At 34.8% G+C, this 18220-nt stretch overlaps 3 protein-coding genes across 8 annotated transcripts in view; 1 reads left to right on the top strand and 2 right to left on the bottom strand.

The window, feature by feature from the left end:
- LOC309395527 (uncharacterized protein) overlaps positions 1-3648 on the bottom strand; it is a 49501-nt gene extending 45853 nt beyond the window's left edge. The window contains exons 1-3 of the mRNA XM_081959850.1: positions 3562-3648; positions 2612-2674; positions 317-439 (exon numbers count right to left, since the gene is read on the bottom strand). Of these exons, the coding sequence (XP_081815976.1) occupies positions 317-439; positions 2612-2674; positions 3562-3612 (237 nt within the window). The 5' untranslated portion in view covers positions 3613-3648. The remainder of the gene's footprint in view (positions 1-316; positions 440-2611; positions 2675-3561) is intronic.
- A 2154-nt stretch (positions 3649-5802) lies between these two features.
- Positions 5803-13363, bottom strand: RWDD4 (RWD domain containing 4). 5 transcript variants are annotated; one of them, XM_081959846.1, is made up of 8 exons: positions 13193-13363; positions 12107-12187; positions 11073-11182; positions 10846-10990; positions 10395-10512; positions 9535-9584; positions 7907-7973; positions 5803-7274 (listed from the first exon to the last, which is right to left on the bottom strand). In XM_081959846.1, the coding sequence occupies exons 1-8, from the start codon at positions 13214-13216 to the stop codon at positions 7249-7251; spliced, it is 621 nt and encodes a 206-aa protein (XP_081815972.1). In that variant the 5' UTR covers positions 13217-13363; the 3' UTR covers positions 5803-7248. The 5 variants fall into 5 exon arrangements, 4 of the variants coding, with proteins under 4 accessions (XP_081815972.1, XP_081815973.1, XP_081815975.1 ...); XM_081959847.1 differs by lacking the exon at positions 13193-13363 and adding an exon at positions 12862-13088; XR_014175922.1 differs by lacking the exon at positions 7907-7973 and having other exon boundaries at positions 9393-9584.
- Positions 13364-13616: 253 nt separating this feature from the next.
- The window catches only part of TRAPPC11 (trafficking protein particle complex subunit 11), a 39846-nt gene continuing 35242 nt past the window's right edge, over positions 13617-18220 (top strand). Inside the window, exons 1-4 of one of the 2 annotated variants that reach the window (XM_081959822.1) lie at positions 13617-13875; positions 14936-15166; positions 15810-15979; positions 16319-16389. In XM_081959822.1, coding sequence (XP_081815948.1) covers positions 14963-15166; positions 15810-15979; positions 16319-16389 — 445 coding nt within the window. In that variant the 5' untranslated portion in view covers positions 13617-13875; positions 14936-14962. Of the gene's footprint in view, positions 13876-13939; positions 14041-14935; positions 15167-15809; positions 15980-16318; positions 16390-18220 lie in introns of those variants that run through there. The other variant, XM_081959823.1, reaches the window with a different exon arrangement.

The raw sequence follows: 18220 nt of genomic DNA, 5'->3' as shown, positions 1-18220 counted from the left end.
TGTGCCTCACTTGCCTCACCTGACTGCACGTCACTGAGTGACGTCAACTGTAAAGAGTTTTGCAAATAAATCTCCAACATTCCACCGCCGATAATGAAATCAGCAGATGCACAATATTTTACTGCCATGCTCCACATAGCATTCGATATTTCATAGCAAGAATAATTGATTCTATTTTTAAAAGAAGCATGTCAATGTTTCTTACTTTACTAATTTTATCATTTTTATGCATCTGCCTTGGACTATTCTTAAACTGTTGATTAAGATGATGTGTATTCTCCTACTTCTTTATTAAGAAAGTCAAATGGTAACTCACCCCAATCCATTTTGAACACATATCTTTGTATACATGTTTCTGTGACTTTGAAATATGTGGTGATAAAAACATTTCGTGGAGCATATCACTAGTGCATTTTTGGAGATTCAAGTTGCTGGAGGGCTAAAAATAAAGACAAATATGTTTAATGTAGAATTATTGTTCTCTCCAAACGTGCACAATTGTTATCTGTAGGTAACTGCAAAGGATTAGAGATCTCAGCTGGCTGTTGTCAAGGCTGAAAGCTAATCAGCTATATAATTGGTACTTGAGGTAGCTGATGGTGAAGATGTGAGTATTATTATAATACATTATATATTTGTTATGCAGCTCCTTTCTTATACAGGTAGTCCTCAACTTACAACCACAATTGAGCCCAAAATTTCTGTTATTAAGTGATACATTTGTTAAGTGAATTTTGCCCCATTTTATGACCTTTCTTGCCATATTTGTTAAGTGAATCACTACAATTGTTAAGTTAACAACATGGTTGCCAAGTGAATCCTGCTTGCCACATTGACTTGGCTTGTCAGAAGGTCGCAAAAGGGGATCACATAACACTGTGACATTGCGACTGTCATAAATGTGAGTCAGTTGCCAAGTGTCTGAATGTTGATCAGGTGACCATGGGGATGCTTTAATGTAAGTGTGAAAAACAGCCGTGTCACTTTTTTCAGTGCTGTTGTAACTTCAAATAGCCACTAAATGAACTGTTGTAAGTCGAGGACTACCTGTATATGAATACTGCCAATTTTCTTGGTTAACTAAATCATTGTGATATTGCAAATTGGTATCATCTGATTACCTTAGATTTTGAATGCCCTGGAAACTAAACTGCATATACACGTCATTTTGTATCTCAATTCTGTGATGGGTAAGGAACTTTGATGTTGGAGCCTTCAAAAAGGCTCAAAGCTGTGCTGGGCTCCCACTAATAAGAATAAAAGAGGGGGGGGGGAGGAAACCTGTTCTGTTTCTGCTTCCCTCATATTTATGTCAATAGATGCAAAATGAACCTTGCTGACAGTTTTCGCAACTCTCCTGGAGACCTGTGGATTTTCCTATAACATACAGATAGTCCTCAAGTTATAACCATTAGTTTAGCTACCATTCAAAGTTACAATGGCACTGAAAAAGTGATTTACAATCAGTCCTCATACTTATGAACTTTGCAGTATACCTATAGTCACGTGATTCAAATTCATGCACTTGGCAACCACATGTATTTATGATGGTTAACTTATTTTGAAACAGCAAGAATTTATAGAAGACCAAATTGCCAAATAAAAAGCATTAACAATTGTGCTGGTTCATTTTTTTGAGGAACTAACCAATATTGTTTGAAAAGAATTTAGGCTTTGAACATCATCAGAATTCCTCTCAGACAAGATAGTACATTGGAGAGAGTTAATCAAATAGGCAGAAGTTTAAATCATATACTGAAGTTTAAAGCCAGGCTGAGATGGAGTTGTATCTCAACTTATATATCTTATTATCTCAACTCTTGTATATTGTTTGTGTCATATTTCACCTAACTTTCATTAGGTACCCAGGAAATTATTGCTTCCCAAGCTTTGAAGATGCTGATATTCCATTCTGTAACCTATCTCTTGCCATGGTCAATACAGTACACTCTGATGTCTTGATTTGGAAAAATGCATAAACAAACTTCACAGATTTTACTTGTTATTGTGCAAGAACTATACAATCTTCTAAATATTGATTTATATGGTCTTATTCTGGTTCTTCTAGATCCAATAGCTCATTCAGGTAATTCAGATGAAGCGTAGAACTCACCTTGTGAGCAACAGAGAGCAGCGTTGATCAATACATCACATTACAGTATTAGCAAAATGCCAGTTATGGGTAAGAACATGTGCCTCTTTGCACTACAGAGGCTTCCTGGATATATTAAGATCTTGGCAATAGAGATGTCTGGCTGTATCTGCAAGTGATTGGCTCTTTGTTGACATCACAGCCAGATTTATGGAGGGGAGGGGCTGCTCACTACAGCTTGTCTGGTGAATTTTGCTCTTTTTGAATTGTCAGATACCACATTTTAGTCCTAATTAAAACATAACCTCCCTTAAAACCAGTTCCTCTTCTGGCTGAGATTCAGCAAAAACTGCCAGATGATGATTAAATTTTTGATCCTGTTTAAGAAAAAACACTAGATATCTATTTCTGATTTCAATCATGTTCAATTTTAAGCCTGTTTTCTATGGGGTAAACCTAACTGAATATAGCACACATTTTATTGAAGGAAAGAATGCATTATTATTGAAATATACATACATTTGTCACATTTTCCATTGGTTGCTTATGAATTGGAGGTAAAGCAACAATTTCTTTATCATCCTGTAGAAAAGACCATAAAACTTACTGGGCTTCAATACAGTATTGCAACAATCTATTTATTTGAATATGAAAAAAATAATGTTCATTGCTGAAATCTAGGCAAGTATATGTGTGGCATCTGGCCTTCATTTCTATAGTTAGTATACTTACTAGCAAGCACTGTTATTTTTAAAATGTTTTTAAAATATTTTTATTTATTTCAAAGTTAAAATATACAAAAAACTATAAGAAGAAAAAGACAAATTTTTTTTACAGCTAAGTAGATATGAAGTCGATTTGATCGATACACAATAGACCCATATTTGAATTTTTTTTAAAAAAATGTGATGTAAAATAGTATACTATACATTGCAATTATAGATATGAAACTTTATAATTATTTGTAGACCCACTGTGCAAGGGGGCAGGATCTATTAGGCTTACTTGAGAATATTTTTCAACATTCAGCCAGGACTGAATAAAGCATTTCTTGATTTGTGGAAATGCTTAATGTTGGCTTTATACATGCTTAATGTTGGCTTTGTACATGTTGAGCTCACGTTTTTATTTTTTGTCTGTGTTTATAAAATCTGCTCCTTAATAGTACATTTTTCCTTGCTCTTTGCTATTGTCATATTCTACATTTGTGTTTCAAAACTATGTATAGCTTAGCATTTGTATTAAAAAGTATGAAGAAAAATAATAGTAACTTTTGTAATTTTATTGTGAAGCTCTAGGGACACCCCTTTAGTATCAATGTTCTACTAAACCACATTACATATATCTGAAATCATTATTACGTTTGTTTCATTGTTACTTCTACTGGTTTGAAATAATTATATGGAACATAACTAGCATAAATAGAAAGAAGTTAAAATTGATTTTTTCATCTTTAAAAATGTACTTACTGAATGTAAAGACTTCTGAAGCAAATTTTGTTTTCTGTAAGTTGACAACATGGCTGAATGAGCTAATTTAAGGTTATATTTTGTTTCTTTGGCTTTTCCAGATAATTTTTCTTTTTCCAGACCTTAGAATCAGTTACCTATAATATAAACATATATCTAAATATTTCCTTCCAAGAAGGTCATTTAAATAAGTAGCTGGCAATCAAAGGCAGATCAAAGGATTACCTTTACTGTCATATAACTACATTTCTTATCATCAGGTCTCTATACTTTATTTTTTCTAACTTTCTTCTTTATACATTTCTTCTTTGTAAAGACTTCTTTGGGTATTTATAAAATACCCAAAAAACCAGCAGTCTTGGGAATATGACCTCTTCTATTTATCCTTCTGCTCTTGGTTTATGGAAATGGGTGTTTCCCAGGCAGCATAGACTCTTGGCAACGTTGAGTGTCATAACTTGCTTGAGTTGCAATTCAAGTTTCAGCCTTTTGAAGATCTATTGACATTAGCCCAAGTCCAAATATGAAAGAAACTAGAAGTAGAATCACAAATCAAACCTTGTATGTGAACATTATTCAGGAACTCAGGCTCATGGCTTTAGCTTATCAGTATGATTTTCTACCTAAATGACTATAGTGAGTACCATGTTGTAATCTCCCTTTAAAACGAATTACAAATATTAGCATAAAACTGGATGTGAAAAGAAAAATAAATCTCTTATCTTGTCTGAAATTTGTTAGGTGGCTGTTTAAGTAAAATGGTTACTGTAGATAAATTATTTATTGGATTGAATAATACACTTAAACCAGTTAAATAAAAATGTATCTAAGTAAAGAGATTAAGTTCACAGATAAACCTTTTACTAATTAATTTTAATATATAATAAGTTAATAACTTGTTTTTAATTGCTTCAGGCTTAAGAAAATCATTTTACTTTTACAGGTTTTAAACTGAACGGATCATAATACTTAAAACAGTTTACAGTATAAGTACACAGCCTACCTTTTAAATATTTTCTTTGCACCTGGAAGATCTGGTTTGCATGTTAAACATCAGCAGAGAGATAGGGTATTCCAATTGTCCCCCCCCATAACTTGTCTATTCAAATAAATTGTCAAGGTAACTAGATTTCTGTTCCATAGAAACAAGCAACAAGGGATTGGTTGAATAAAAGGACAGTATTTTTTGAAGCTTTGCAATTGTGGACTCTCAGAGATGAGGAAAAAATCCCTTCTTCCTTCACAAAAATATACCGATTTATCAGAGGTGCAAATATATTAGTTTTTCTGTGAAGAATTCATTTCATACAAATCAACATTTTTATACAAATAATCTGTCAATATTTGTGTAGCTCTTCTTTGCCAAATACAACATAAACAAAACTGTAAATAGTTTCCCCACTAAATTAAACTTTGGTGAAACCATGGATACATTAGCTTTTCCTTTTTTAAAAAAAAGTTCTCTCATAAATATTTAGTAGTTAAAACTGTACAAAAAGCTGTTCCTGAAATACCGTAACTCCCTATGGAAAAATACCAAACCTGAAATTCTTTGCCTTGATATTTCATAGGCATCGTATGTTAGTGCAGCATCTGTGTTGCTACGAATAGTGGTATGTTTGCGTTTCCTTGCACATATCAACTCTTTCCTGCCACTTTGTTTGTCTTGCTTTAAGCACAGGCCAACGTAGGTCTCTCTTGGACATCAGGTCCTTCTTGTGTTGTTCTCTTGCTTGCTGTATTTCATACTGGGCCATAGTTTTTCTGTTTATTTTTCCATTAGTATTTTCTAACACCCAATGCCTGGACCAAGCTCTCCTACATTTAAAATCTTCCTTTTTCGCTTTAAAACCTTTATTTTTAAAGGAAGCTTGAATTTACTTTTTTAGTAACTATTGTAGTATATTGCTTTATGTGAATTCTTACACACTTCTCTCTATTCTTCCTTCACCAACAAATCTTTCAATTTTACTTCTTTTATTTGGTCAGACTTTTTAGATGTGTTCACTTATTAGCATATCAATAACCTTTTTGATATTGAGATGTTTTAAAAGTAGTTACCATATTTTATTTGGTAGCAATAATTAACATGGCTTAGATACATAATTTTGCCAAATCAAATGTAAGTATTTCAATTCCATTTATTTTAACAAAAGATGAACACTTCATTTTGACTATTTTTAATACACATGTCCAATGTCTGTAGAAAGATCCCAAACATAAATAAAAACACAACAAAGATAAATAGAAATGTATTTAATTCCTCCCAACAATTAAAAAAATGTATTAAGGCATCTTATTCTTTATCACTACTGACCTAATAAAAGAGAAGCCTCAAATACAAGATATCTGATCCATCAAAGTATCATCTTAGGTATTAATTTGGCTGAAAACTAATGACTACATCTATTTTTCCAAGTAAAAAATTGAAACTGAAATAAAGTGGGGCAACACCTGAAGCCAGTATTCCATTATTTTTTGCAAAAACAAATATAATTTACAAATGGCATTTTCAATAGCAATGCCAGGAATTATTTTATCATACGCATTATATGAAATTCTTCATATAGTGTAATCCCACGCAGAAATAAATTCAATTGTTTATAATGGAGCTTATTTCATAATGAGAATATAAATCACCTGTCCTAGATGTTACTAATTCCCAGCAGCCAAGAACAGCATGGCCAGTGATAAGGGAAACTGGCAGTGGAAGTTCAGCAACAGGCAGAAAAATGGGTCAGTATTTCTGTCTTATGAGTTCAGATAATTTCTTCTTTCCTATCTGTAGGCTCTATTTTCGTAACTGTTTGTTTTCTTCATATATCAGCAGTTATGCCAAAAGAATATTATTTCTCTTTTTACTGCCTGGTATTATCTAGAGAACATCGAATATACACTTTTCAATTAAATAATGGGGAGTCATTCTTTGGTATGGGCTAATTGCCATGGAATGAATGCACCAGTGTTGGAACATCAATAGTGTGCAATGTAGTAGTACCAAAATTGTCATGAAAATAGAAATCACTGTCACTACACATTGTTTTTTGTAACTAATGGCCTTGTTTCATTTTATATTTCACACCGAAGAATATGAATTCTTAATTATGAATATGCTATGATAATGAATATGCTATGCACAAAAGTGATACCCACTTGAATTGGGCTATACATTCTTTTTTAATTTAAGCTGGTGCATATTTTTCATAACATCACCTACAATAAAAATTTTCAGCCTTCTAATAAAGGCTGAATGCTATGAATAGTATCTGAAATGATACTGAAGTAAATATATAAGAATCAACCATGCGATTTAAATAAAAATATAAAGATTAAAAGGTCTAGAATTTCTAGAGCATTTTAAGTGTTCTAAAATTAGCTATGTTGATTTCATTTACCACCAAAGATTTTTAGGATTTAGTACAGTGAATAACAATATACATTAAAATTACATATTGTTACAGTCAGTGTCATGACAAAGTACATCAACACTGCCTTTGACATATTTCCTCTAAAGGAAAATATGTGATTGGACAAAAATCATAAAGAAAAATGTTGCTCTTGATGGGTACATTTTAACACATTTAAACATGTGTGGAACTGTTGTTTATAAAACTTGTGGGGGGAAAAAATCAATGTTATTACAATGTGGATTCAACTAAGGTTTTCCTATATCAGTCCTCCTATTCATCATCCTTCGAGCCCGTTTTGCTCAGCTGTAAAAAGACAAAAATAATTTTATCAGTTTTCTGTGACAATAAAGAACAATTAAAATCAATGTGACAATTTTATTATAGACCATTGAAGTTTGTAAAATATATATTTTTATTTACAGACTGGGTCTTCATACGTGAAGTTAAAAAAATATTTGTTGTTACTTTGAGTTCTCATGTATTTAGCTATCCGTAAAATGAAGAGAAGTGAGCCAAAATAATAACAGAAAGATATATTAGACAAATATTGGGGGGAAAATATCATACATGCTTTGTAGGCGCAGTTCTGTATTTCTTTTTAGATGCATTTATACTGAAAACACACAACTGTTGCTATTTTCATCATACTGTGTTCCCCCGAAAATAAGACAGGATCTTATTTTCTTTTGACCCCCGAAATAAGCGCTTGGCCTTATTTTCAGAGAGGCCTTATTATTTTTGAGGTGCAGGAGGTGGTGAGCGGGGTCACCTCATGGCTGCTGCTATGTTGCAATATTTTTGGGGGAGGGCTTATTTTCAGGGGAGGGCTTATTTTAGGGCATACACTTCAAAGTCCAATTAGTCTTATTAACCGGGGAGGTCTTATTTTCGGGGAAACAGGATAGCATTATTCTATTGGGTTGTGTCCTACATACTATAAGTTCGCAAAATTGTAATATACAAGTTAGAGTGTCGGCTATTCCTAATGAACCCCTTTATGTCCTGGATCAGCAATTGAATTGGAGTAATACATTGTGATATATCTAAGGAACAAGATGGATCTTTTTAGATGAAAAATAGTGTTACTAATTTTTATATAATTATTAGATTAAACTACTTATTCCTTTTATTTGTACTAAACACCATACAAACATAAAAAGGTATGAACATGTTTTTTTGAAAACGCTTCTGAAATGTAAACAAATAAGCTTATCAGAAAAACCCTTGATAAGCTGTAAACGTGGTGTTTCTGCCAAAATGGGCATGGCTATAGGTGATATAGGCTTCAGTTGAAGAACTTAAAGAGACTAGGAGATAAACTAGAATATGCATGTTGGATTGGTAACAGATATTTTTCACTTTAAAATGGTAATTGGGAGTAATACCTCCATTGCTAAGTGTCATATAGCATGTCACATGACTACTCTGATTTAAATGGCAATTGTACCAGTTTCAGTAGAAATCATTAGGCCAATCCTGCAAGGTTGTAGTATCCCACAGTCACATGATCCCCATTTGCAGGATCCTGTCAGCTTCCCTGTTGATTTTGCTTGTTGAAAGCGAACAATGAGGTTAATGAATGCCAATCACATAACCACAGGAAGTTTTGACTGTTTTTAATTGCAAGCTAGTTGCCAACTGCCCAAATTACAATTATATGATAATGGGGAGGTTGCAATAGTCACAACTATGAAGAACAGTTGTTAAGCCCCCTCATTCAGGACTATTGTAACTTTGAAAGGTTTTTGAAAGAGAGGTTGCTGAACAATGGTATCTCCATGGAACTTTTAAAATCCTAATGCATGCAAACATATATTTTTAAAAAATGCTTAAGATACTCTTCTGGATACTCTTTTCAATGGATTCCAAAGGCAACATGGATACTTGGAACTAACCCCTTCCTCCTTTTTCCAAATTAGTCTTTGAAATATGAAGAATACAACGTGACTTCTGAGGGACAACAATTGAATAAGCTGGGCCCCGGTTTGTGCTTTTTAGGGAGTTGGAGAATTTGCTGAAACTCTTTGGCTTTGCTCTCAATTTTTTTAAAATTGATTTGAACCAGTAACTGATATAAATGTGAAAGGAAATTGTGGCTGCCTATTTTGCATTCAACTGCCTTTATACTACAATTATCTAGTTTTAATAATCCATTTGTAAAAATCATAAAAGTTATATTTTAATTTCATTATTGCATACTGTATGAGATCTGCCTCAGATTTAGTTGAAAACAGTTGTAAGCACTCTTCTACAGAATGATATAGATTGTTAGTGCTTAATTAAATATTTATATATTTTTCTTTAAGATGGAGTACAAGATTTCTGAAACACCGAACAAGGCAAAAAAAAACCCCATACAGGTATCAATGCTTAGAACTAAAAATATGGTTCGAAATGGTTTAAGAAGATTGAAATACTTACATGCTTTATAAAAACACGAGGAAAATCCCATTATCATTCATATCCAAAATGGTTAAAAAAAGAAAAAAAGAAAAAAATTAGATACTGCTAAAATCTCCCCCAAAGTTACCATTTTGATATTGTTAATTTTCAACACCCTTACCTTGATTACATCAACCCAATTCCATCCTCGAGGAAGTTCTCCTTTGTGATCTAGTCAAAATAAAAATTCTATATGCATTTTTGCAATTTGAATTCAAGCATCTGTTTTAAAATCAAGGTATTAATTTCCATCATAGTTTGTGGTTAAGCTTAAAATAGCAAACTCTGGCTTATCGCAAACTGTTATGAATAACTGGGCAATGCTTGGCAGTGATGAGGAAGGAAACCTTTGGCCCTCTAGATGTTTCTGAATTTTAACTATCAATATCCCTGACTATTAGTCATGCTGATAGTTCTGGTTCAGCGACATAAATTCCACAAAAGAACAGGATTTATTACTATTCTGAAACAAAGATTACTTAGAAATACCTATTGTGCACAAAAGTTCAGCATAAATCACAATACAGAAAAAAAGTTGTATTTGCTATATTCTATATAAAGGTAAAGGTTCCCCTTGCACATATGTACTAGTCGTTCCCGACTCTAGGGGGCAGTGCTTATCTCCATTTCAAAGCCAAAGAGCCAGTGCTGTCCGAAGAAGTCTCTGTGGTCATGTGGCCAGCATGACTAAATGTTGGAGGCGCCCGGAATGCTGTTAGCTTCCCACCAAAGGTGGTCCATATTTTTCTACTTGCATTTTTACATGCTTTCGAACTGCTAGGCTGTCAGAAGCTGGGACAAATAACAGGAGCTCACTCCATTACATGTTGCTAGGGATTCGAACTGCCGAACTTTCTGATCGACTAGCTCAGGGTCTTAGCCACTGAGCCACCACGTCCCTTATATTCTATATAGAAAGCATATATTCTATGCCATACTCTTTTAATTAAAAGAAAGTTATTAGGAATAAGTTATACAAACCTGTTTTGTCAGCTAACTTCCGCTTTTGCGTTTTGGACAATTGTTCCTTTTTCTCCTTTTTCTTAGTTGGTGGTGCTGCATCAGAAAGTCCAGTTGAGATGCAGTTATTTAATGCTGTCTAAAGAAATGAATTGTATTATTTATTAAGAATTCTCCATAGTTTATTAATTCTATACTTGCATTAAATGTGATGAAAACTGATTACATCTATGCTTAAACTTTTCTGTTATCAATACAAAAAATTATGTATTTTTTGTATGATAGAATACGTAATAACTTTAACCACTGCTTCTGAGATATTGCAGATATTGCATTAATATAGGAATGTCAAATATTGCTACGAATTGAGTTCAATCTTATAGTAGCAATTGAATATCAAGAAACTGATAGATTGCATAGAAAAACATTTTCATATGTTGAGATAGGTCAACATTTGGAAATATAAACTCACCACAGTATTAACTGGTTGATTTTCCATGAAAATCTCTTTATTATCTTTAGCATATTCAAATATTGTGTATGTCATTGAGGTTCCCAGGTTAACTTCAACTTCTTCCATTAATTTATCCAATATACTTTGTTTTATGGCTGAGGATCTGGGACAGATGACAAAGAAGAGATAAAAAGTTAATTCTAGAAAGACTGCTTCTTGAACATCTTAAGAACTGGACCACTTACATGGCATTGTTGAAGAATGCATCCATTGATATGACTGGAGCAGTTTGCGGGTATGTTTCTGGCCATGATATTTCTATAAGAAAGGCTTTGGGGTCTCCACTTTCACCTATCTAAAAACACATATAAGTCATGTCTATGCAGGAATCCAGTCAATTCAAGCTTTAATCAACAAAAATACTGAAATAGATATTTCATTTTTACATTCACAATGTCAATTTTAGAAGGAATTTTCAAGTAGTGTTACATGAGCATTACAAATACAAATATGACTTCACCAGAATCCACAAAACAGATTACCGCAGTAAATGTAGCAAAACATAAATTTAATAAATTATGATTATATAAATGATCAGCATAACCTTTCTACTATATTATACTCCCTTTTCATAAACTATGAACCAGTATCTTTTATGTCTAGATATATTAAGAAAATTAGTACACCCAATCTGAAAAACTTGTGTAAAACTTGGTATATACTAATCTTGAGCTCTTGCTGTTTATGTAACTAGTATGCCTTGGTGTTGTAGCTAAACTACAGTCTTAAATATTTATACAGGAAGTCCTTGCTGAACAATCACTCATTCAGCGACCCTTCAAACTTCCAATGGCATGGAACAAATGGTATTTACAACTGATCCTTGTACTTTGCAGCATCCCTGAGGTCATGTGATCACAATCCAGGAGCTTGAGTCACAATTATGTTGTATTATCTCGCAATCACATGATCGCTATTTGTACCTTCTTTACCAGCTTCCTACAAGTGAAGTCAAACTGGCAGGAGGTTGCAAATAGCAATCACATGGCATTGCACTTAACATTGGTGAATCCATTTACTCGCAACCAGAAGTGCTGGAATTTTCATTGGTAAATGCTGTGCGCATGAGGCTTCATGTTTTATGACCATGTTGCTTAGCAATAGAAATTCCAGTCCCAATCACCATTGTTTAGTGAGGACTACTTTGATAAAGACAGAACCTTCAGTTTAAGAGATTAATATAGGCTGATTTGAATGAATACAATTTCCAAAAACTCACCCTATATTGAAATGAAATGGGACTAAGTTCCCTAAAACAGTCATCCCCTTCATAAATAGAACGTAATGCTTCTAACTCCATCTGAAAAAAAAAAGCACAAGCAAATGCTTCATATTTTTATGTTTAATTTTAATCTTAAACTCTTCTTGGGAGTACTATAAACCCTCAGCCAGGCATGATTGGAACAGTATAATATGCTTAGTAAAATATTTAAAATAAACAAACAATATCTGACTGAATATAATCTCATCACATTTAGTAGTTTTCACAAATATTTAAAAACATCTTTAAAGAACTCTACAATCCTAGGAAGCTAACCATGCTATATATGTTATATATAAATTTAAAGGGACGTGATAAGCCAATATACGTTTTAATGGTGGATGTCATCTGTCATAAAGTATAATCAGTAGTATTGGTTTTAAAAAGACTGAAAACAACCAGAAATTGCCTTTTGTGATGCATGAAAAATTATCTACAAAAACATAGTGTATAGAGCTGTAGAAAAATTACCTAAAGAAAAATGATCTTAGCTACATCACAAAGGCACAAATGTCTGGGTTTTATGGAGCCATCTTTAGTACAACCATGGAGTAGAAAGGGTCCATTTAGACCAGTGTTTTTTCAAACCTGGCAAATTTTAAGATGGATGGACTTTAACTCCCATGATTCTCCAGCCAGCATGTTAAAGTGGCTAAGTTTGAAAAACACTGGTTTAAATTGTCCAATCCGAATTCTACTGAAGGAAGCCAAACCAGGGTTTCGTGCAACGGATGGTGTTGATGACCCTGTCAAAACGTCGCGGTTACCGTCGTCAAAGCTGCCCCACCCCCACCCCGGCGTGGCACGAGCGCTGATTTGCGACACTGGCAAACACTCCACAAGTGTGGAGCTTTCTTCCCGCTCATTGCTGATCCGCTACACGTCCTGCGCCCACTCCCCGCAGCTCCCATAATAAGACCCAGGGAGGGGTTGGGCTTTCCTGGCCACGCCCCCTCAAGGGGCGGTCTTCACGTAGCCCAGGACGTTTTTACTTCTTCCATTCCCGGATCCTGCCAGTCTATTCTACGCCTTCGTCTCCCTCACCTCCTGGTCCTCGTTCGCCGTCATGGCGCAACACCGGGAAAGGAGACCCCCTCCCCACCCCACCCCTCTCCCGGCCTCCTTTCGCTCTCTCTCCCCTTCCGCGGTCTCCTGGGAAAATAGAAATCCACAGAATTGTCAGTCCGAGAGGGAATCGCGCGCGGCAGATCAATACAGAAGATGGTCCTCAGTGCGCATGCGCCAAAAATGACAAGGCGGAAAGGGAGTCAGGCTTAGCGCTCTTTAGCGGTGATTGGACAGTGTAACCCTCCTCCTTCCCCCCAAGCTGTCTATTGGCCGCTTCTTTTCACCCTGCCTTCTGATTTGCACGCTCTTTACCTTAGACTGGAGCAAATCTCGGTCGGTTCCGCCTCTTTGTTTCTCCTTCTTTCATTTGCCGCTTCACGGCACTTTAGCTCTGCCCATCTCCTAGCGCGTTCCAATAGTTGGCGCCAGGCGCTCAGGAGCCACCGTGCTTATTGGTCATTTATGGCTATCAATCTTAATCCGCCTGCTAGGTGTTTCCTCAGACAGGCCTCGGGTTTCGGTTCCAAGTATTCCTCTGCACCCGCTTGTCGTATGGATTGTGTCACCAAAGGCTGACGGCGAGGTGCTCCTTCCATACCCGGGGAGGTCGTAGTGCGAGGCAGCGGAACTGAGAACGGGGTCGCAACGGAGCTTGCAGCGTGAGCAGAGATCCTCTTAGGCAAAGGGGCGGCGGCGGCTGAGAAATAGATTCAAATTGTATACAGGACGTTCTGTCATTGTTTTTCGGAAAGCATTTCGGTTTCATAGGGGTGCCTCATTTACGTGGAACCCGAAATGGAGACTTGAAGATTTTAATAAAAGCGGTATAAGTTCAGACTTAGTTATACTTATTAAAATAAATGGCACTTTAATCAGAGATGACGGAAGACCTACTAAGTGCATTGGACTGGTTTTGAGCATGAATGTAGCAAGCTTTATTTAATTGCCTAAATTATTTCTTCCTGAGGAATAGAATAAATCACTGTTTGCTGGAAAATATATTAAACCGTCAACCGTAATTTGCGAACCACAGTGTTGGCCTTCATGCAGTAGAAAAGCAAAAGAATATTCTTACTTTATATGACGTGTAACCCCCCCCTCGATGTGTTTTAGCCTGTATTGCATGGCCTGCGTGACTGCCATTACTATGCAATAAATGAATGCAAAACAACGTACTAATGTAAAATGGAACCAAATAAATCAAAATAATAGAAATATGGTTTGGTGATAAATCTGAAAATGGGCTGCCTTTTTCTGCCTTAGAAGGTTTATTGATTTTATTTTATGGCCATGGTTTCCCAAATCTTGAAAAATTACCGAGAAATAAGTGTATTATGGAGATTATAAATGTAGCCATATTTGACATGAATAAGTAGGACTCCTTAATACATTTATTTGAATGTCTTTACAGTTCACAGGTGAGTAATTTTTCGAAGGCCCTCCAGATAACCTCAGGAAGACTTATAAACTAGGCTGTGGCCTAAGATTGAATTTTTTTCTACCTGGTTCAATTTAGGGTTAGGAAACACAATATTGCAGTGGAATGTCTAGTAGAATTTAGAATTATTCAGTCTCATACTCTCAAACTTTATAGCTTGCTGTACAGAAACACATGAATTTATGTCTGCTTGTCACATGTTTAGAGAAGAACAACTTTAAATATTCTACATATTACAATATTTATAAATAAAGTTATTTTGAATATTTTTCTGCTTAAAGTTTCAGAGTATATTTGGAACTGTCAATATGAGCCCTTCACAGTGGGATTTTCCAGTGGAACTATGTTGCCGACCCATGGCCTTTGTTGCACTCACCGGTTTGGATGTTGTATATAATGCTGTTCATCGAGCTGTCTGGGATGCATTTTGTGCAAATAGGAGAGCAGACAGAGTACCAATTTCTTTTAAAGTACTTCCTGGTGATCATGAGTATCCGAAATGCAGAGTAAAGGTATTACCCTAAATCTTACAGTAAGAGTTTTAATGTAAAGTAAATTAATATTTTAATGTAAGTTTATTTTACTGAGAGTCAAATGTTTAAATTCTGGTTTTGACTATTAATCTTTTTCCAGCGTTATTTTGGAATTAACATTGGTAAAGTAATTCTTTCAAAAGAAAAGGTAGAACTATAAAGTAAAACAAACCTAACACCTTAAATAAGCTGGAAACTTTCTCTGATTATGACCTAAACAAAACATACTGTTGATGTGCAGCTATATTAAATCAAGCTGAAGAAATAATGCAACATAATTTTAAACCAGCTTCATTAGGAATAAGTTTAGCAAAACGCATGCTATACATTTGCATTTTATGATTTAAATGATAAGTAGGGAAGAAAAATATAGAGAGCTAGCTCTTAGTGTAAACTGGGAGACGATAGGTTTTTGTCCTGCCTTAAGCATGAAGCCAGCTATATATCAGTCATTGTCTCTTAGCTCTAAGAAGAAAGCAATGCCCAATGATTTTTGAAATTTTGCCAAGAAAAATATAAAGATTAGTCCAGGCAGTCATCAGGTGTCAATGTTTACTTGAAGGGACCCCAAAAAAAAGCCATCTGTCTGCAGTAATGATGATGCCATTTTTCAACTTTTCAGAGATTGTCATATGAATGGTACATTCCAAAGGGTATCCTGAAAACAGGTTGGATGAACAAGCATCTGAATTTGGTTCCTGCGCTTGTTGTGGTATTTTATGAGCTAGACTGGGATGAGCCACAGTGGAAAGAAAAGCAATCGGAGTGTGCTACTAGAGTTGAAATTGTCAGGTATTATTTTATGTATTCTATAAAATATTGTTTTACAGTAATACTGAAGAGTGAAAGAAGATATAATTCACACTTTTCTGGTTTTAGCATAGAAGATGTTATCTATCTAAATGCTTCTTTAAAATAAAAGCTTTACCATGGTTAAAGCACAAGTCAAGTAAAAAGTCTTACACTGCAGTTCCTCTTTAGAATCTTAAGTGGCAAATAAAACACCATTTTTTAAAGTCTTGTGAAGTTTTTAATCTGTATATTTGTTATTACCCATCTGAAAGCACAAATAAATTTTAGTTTGTTAAGTCTTTATAATCTTTGGTTAGCTTGATGTCTTATTTTTTTCAGGCAGAGTTTGCAGGGCCGAAACACAAAAGTTGCTGTAGTTTTAATTCAGAAGAAAACTCCCTTACCTCCAGGTAAAATACAGTTTAACTAGAGTTGTGTGACTGAAACATGCTAATGTAAAGAATTGTGGAATGTTATTCTTGTTTAGTGACCAGAAATATGACCAGTGAAAACAGCTGGAAATGATTTAGGTTGGAATCCAGTATTCATCTTCCACTTATGAATTTTTTGTCAATGAAAGCAGGACACTTTCCCCTCAATAAACCAAGAAGGATTGTCCTGGATGATTGGATATTCTTGGAAACAGATTTGTAAAAGTTTGCCCCATTGCATTTTTGACAATCAAAGCAGTTCTGTTAAGGGCAGAAAAGACTATATGTGTTAAAATAAACAGGAACTTTTTGTTTATAATACAACTACAATTTGTAACTTGATATTTTTGCAGTATAATTTTACTTGTTAGGAAAAATATTTAAGACAAGAAAAGATATAGATACAAGATACATTTAGGAAATCTTTTAATAAAGTCTTTGGTTACTATTAGAGTCTGCAATATAGAAATTCATGGAGGAAAGATTTTTTCTTCCTCCTTTTGAAAATGCTTCATTCATTTAAATTAACTTGAAAGAACTGTCCATCAAGCCAGTTGCTCTCAATTGTTTTACAGCAATTGTTAACATCAGAAATTTGGATCAGTCTGGACATAATTATTTGCTATAGTCTGAAAGCCATCAGCCTATAAAATGGATCAGCCTTTCCTATGGAATGAATCAGTTAATTATTTCAGCTTTTGCATAATGAATAAAAGAGTTAACAGCTGGAAAGAAAACAAGCAAGCTCAGAGAGAACCAAGGACCCCTCATTTCAATCCTGAGCTACAGATACTTATCTTTATTGATTACAGCTGTGTGCAGAGGAGCAGTAATTCTGATTCTTTCTAGTGGAGTGGTTGTAGTCAGAGTGGAAGGAGAGATCAAGCCTTGGACATTCAGTCTGGATTGCCATAGGGCTGATCCCTCCCTGATTTTACTATCTCAGATGATAAGGTATCATCAGTACTGATAGTACTTGGCTATACAACTCCAGACTGAATGGGAGATACAGTGGAAGTCTTGACCTTGTGTTTGGAAGTTAATATGGGTTTGTAAGGGGAGGAATAAATTAAAAATCAAACAGCGGGCTATTATTTTAAAAGCCAACTGATTACAAGACAATTCCAGTTTTATTTGTGCTTAGGCTTGTGATCTCCCAAAGTAAGATGAGTCATCATTTCAGGCTAACAATTTATGCCAGATGAAGAGTTGCAATGTGTGCCCTAAGGAGTTTTGCTTAACTTGGGCTTGTATTCCAGTTAAGATCATTCCTGGAGTGGGAGACAGTAGTAATAGCTACTCATGTCTTTATTCCTCATGGCTGGATTATTTGATTTCCTTTACATAGGACCACCTAGAAATGACAGGTAGTGCAACATGCAGTGGTCTGCATATGAATGCAACTGTTTTGATATTCCTATATAATGTATGTTGTGGGAGCTGCATTCATTACCAGTTTCTGTTTTCTGCGTGCAATTCAACGTGTTGCATGTCTTAGGACTTGGATATCTGTAAGAATGCTTGTTTTGAGCAGAATTTGCCCTTCTGAGATATACAGAGAGAGAACATTGGTTAAAAGATATTTGTTCTCTGCTGAAGGTCATATCTTGTGCAGTTAGATACCCTTCATTCTATTTATTAACATTTCTTTGTTTTCTAGATTAGTTAAATTGGCTCAATTGAAGAGGCATAATCTTTTATTATTACTTGTAAGAAATACATGTTTGAGACAAAACACATCGATATTCCTTGAATGGTGATGCTGATACTGTTGATAATCATGTTGATTATCAGTGATTCTATGTACTGT

The sequence above is a fragment of the Natrix helvetica genome (genome assembly GCF_964273705.1).
Source record: "Natrix helvetica genome assembly, chromosome: 7".
Taxonomy (NCBI): domain Eukaryota; kingdom Metazoa; phylum Chordata; class Lepidosauria; order Squamata; family Natricidae; genus Natrix; species Natrix helvetica.
Note: the sequence above shows the minus strand (reverse complement) of the source record. Positions and strands in the feature narration are given on the sequence as shown.

Bases quoted from the DNA above. Each gene is read 5' to 3' on its own strand.
- RWDD4 (XM_081959846.1), bottom strand. From the start codon at position 13,216: ATGACGGCGAACGAGGACCAGGAG. The intron at 7,974-9,534 runs GTAAGGGTGTTG...TTGCTGATCCAG, and splicing joins ATTGGGTTGATGTAATCAAG to GACATAAAGGGGTTCATTAG. The intron at 7,275-7,906 runs GTATGTAGGACA...GTCTTTTTACAG, and splicing joins TACAATTTTGCGAACTTATA to CTGAGCAAAACGGGCTCGAA.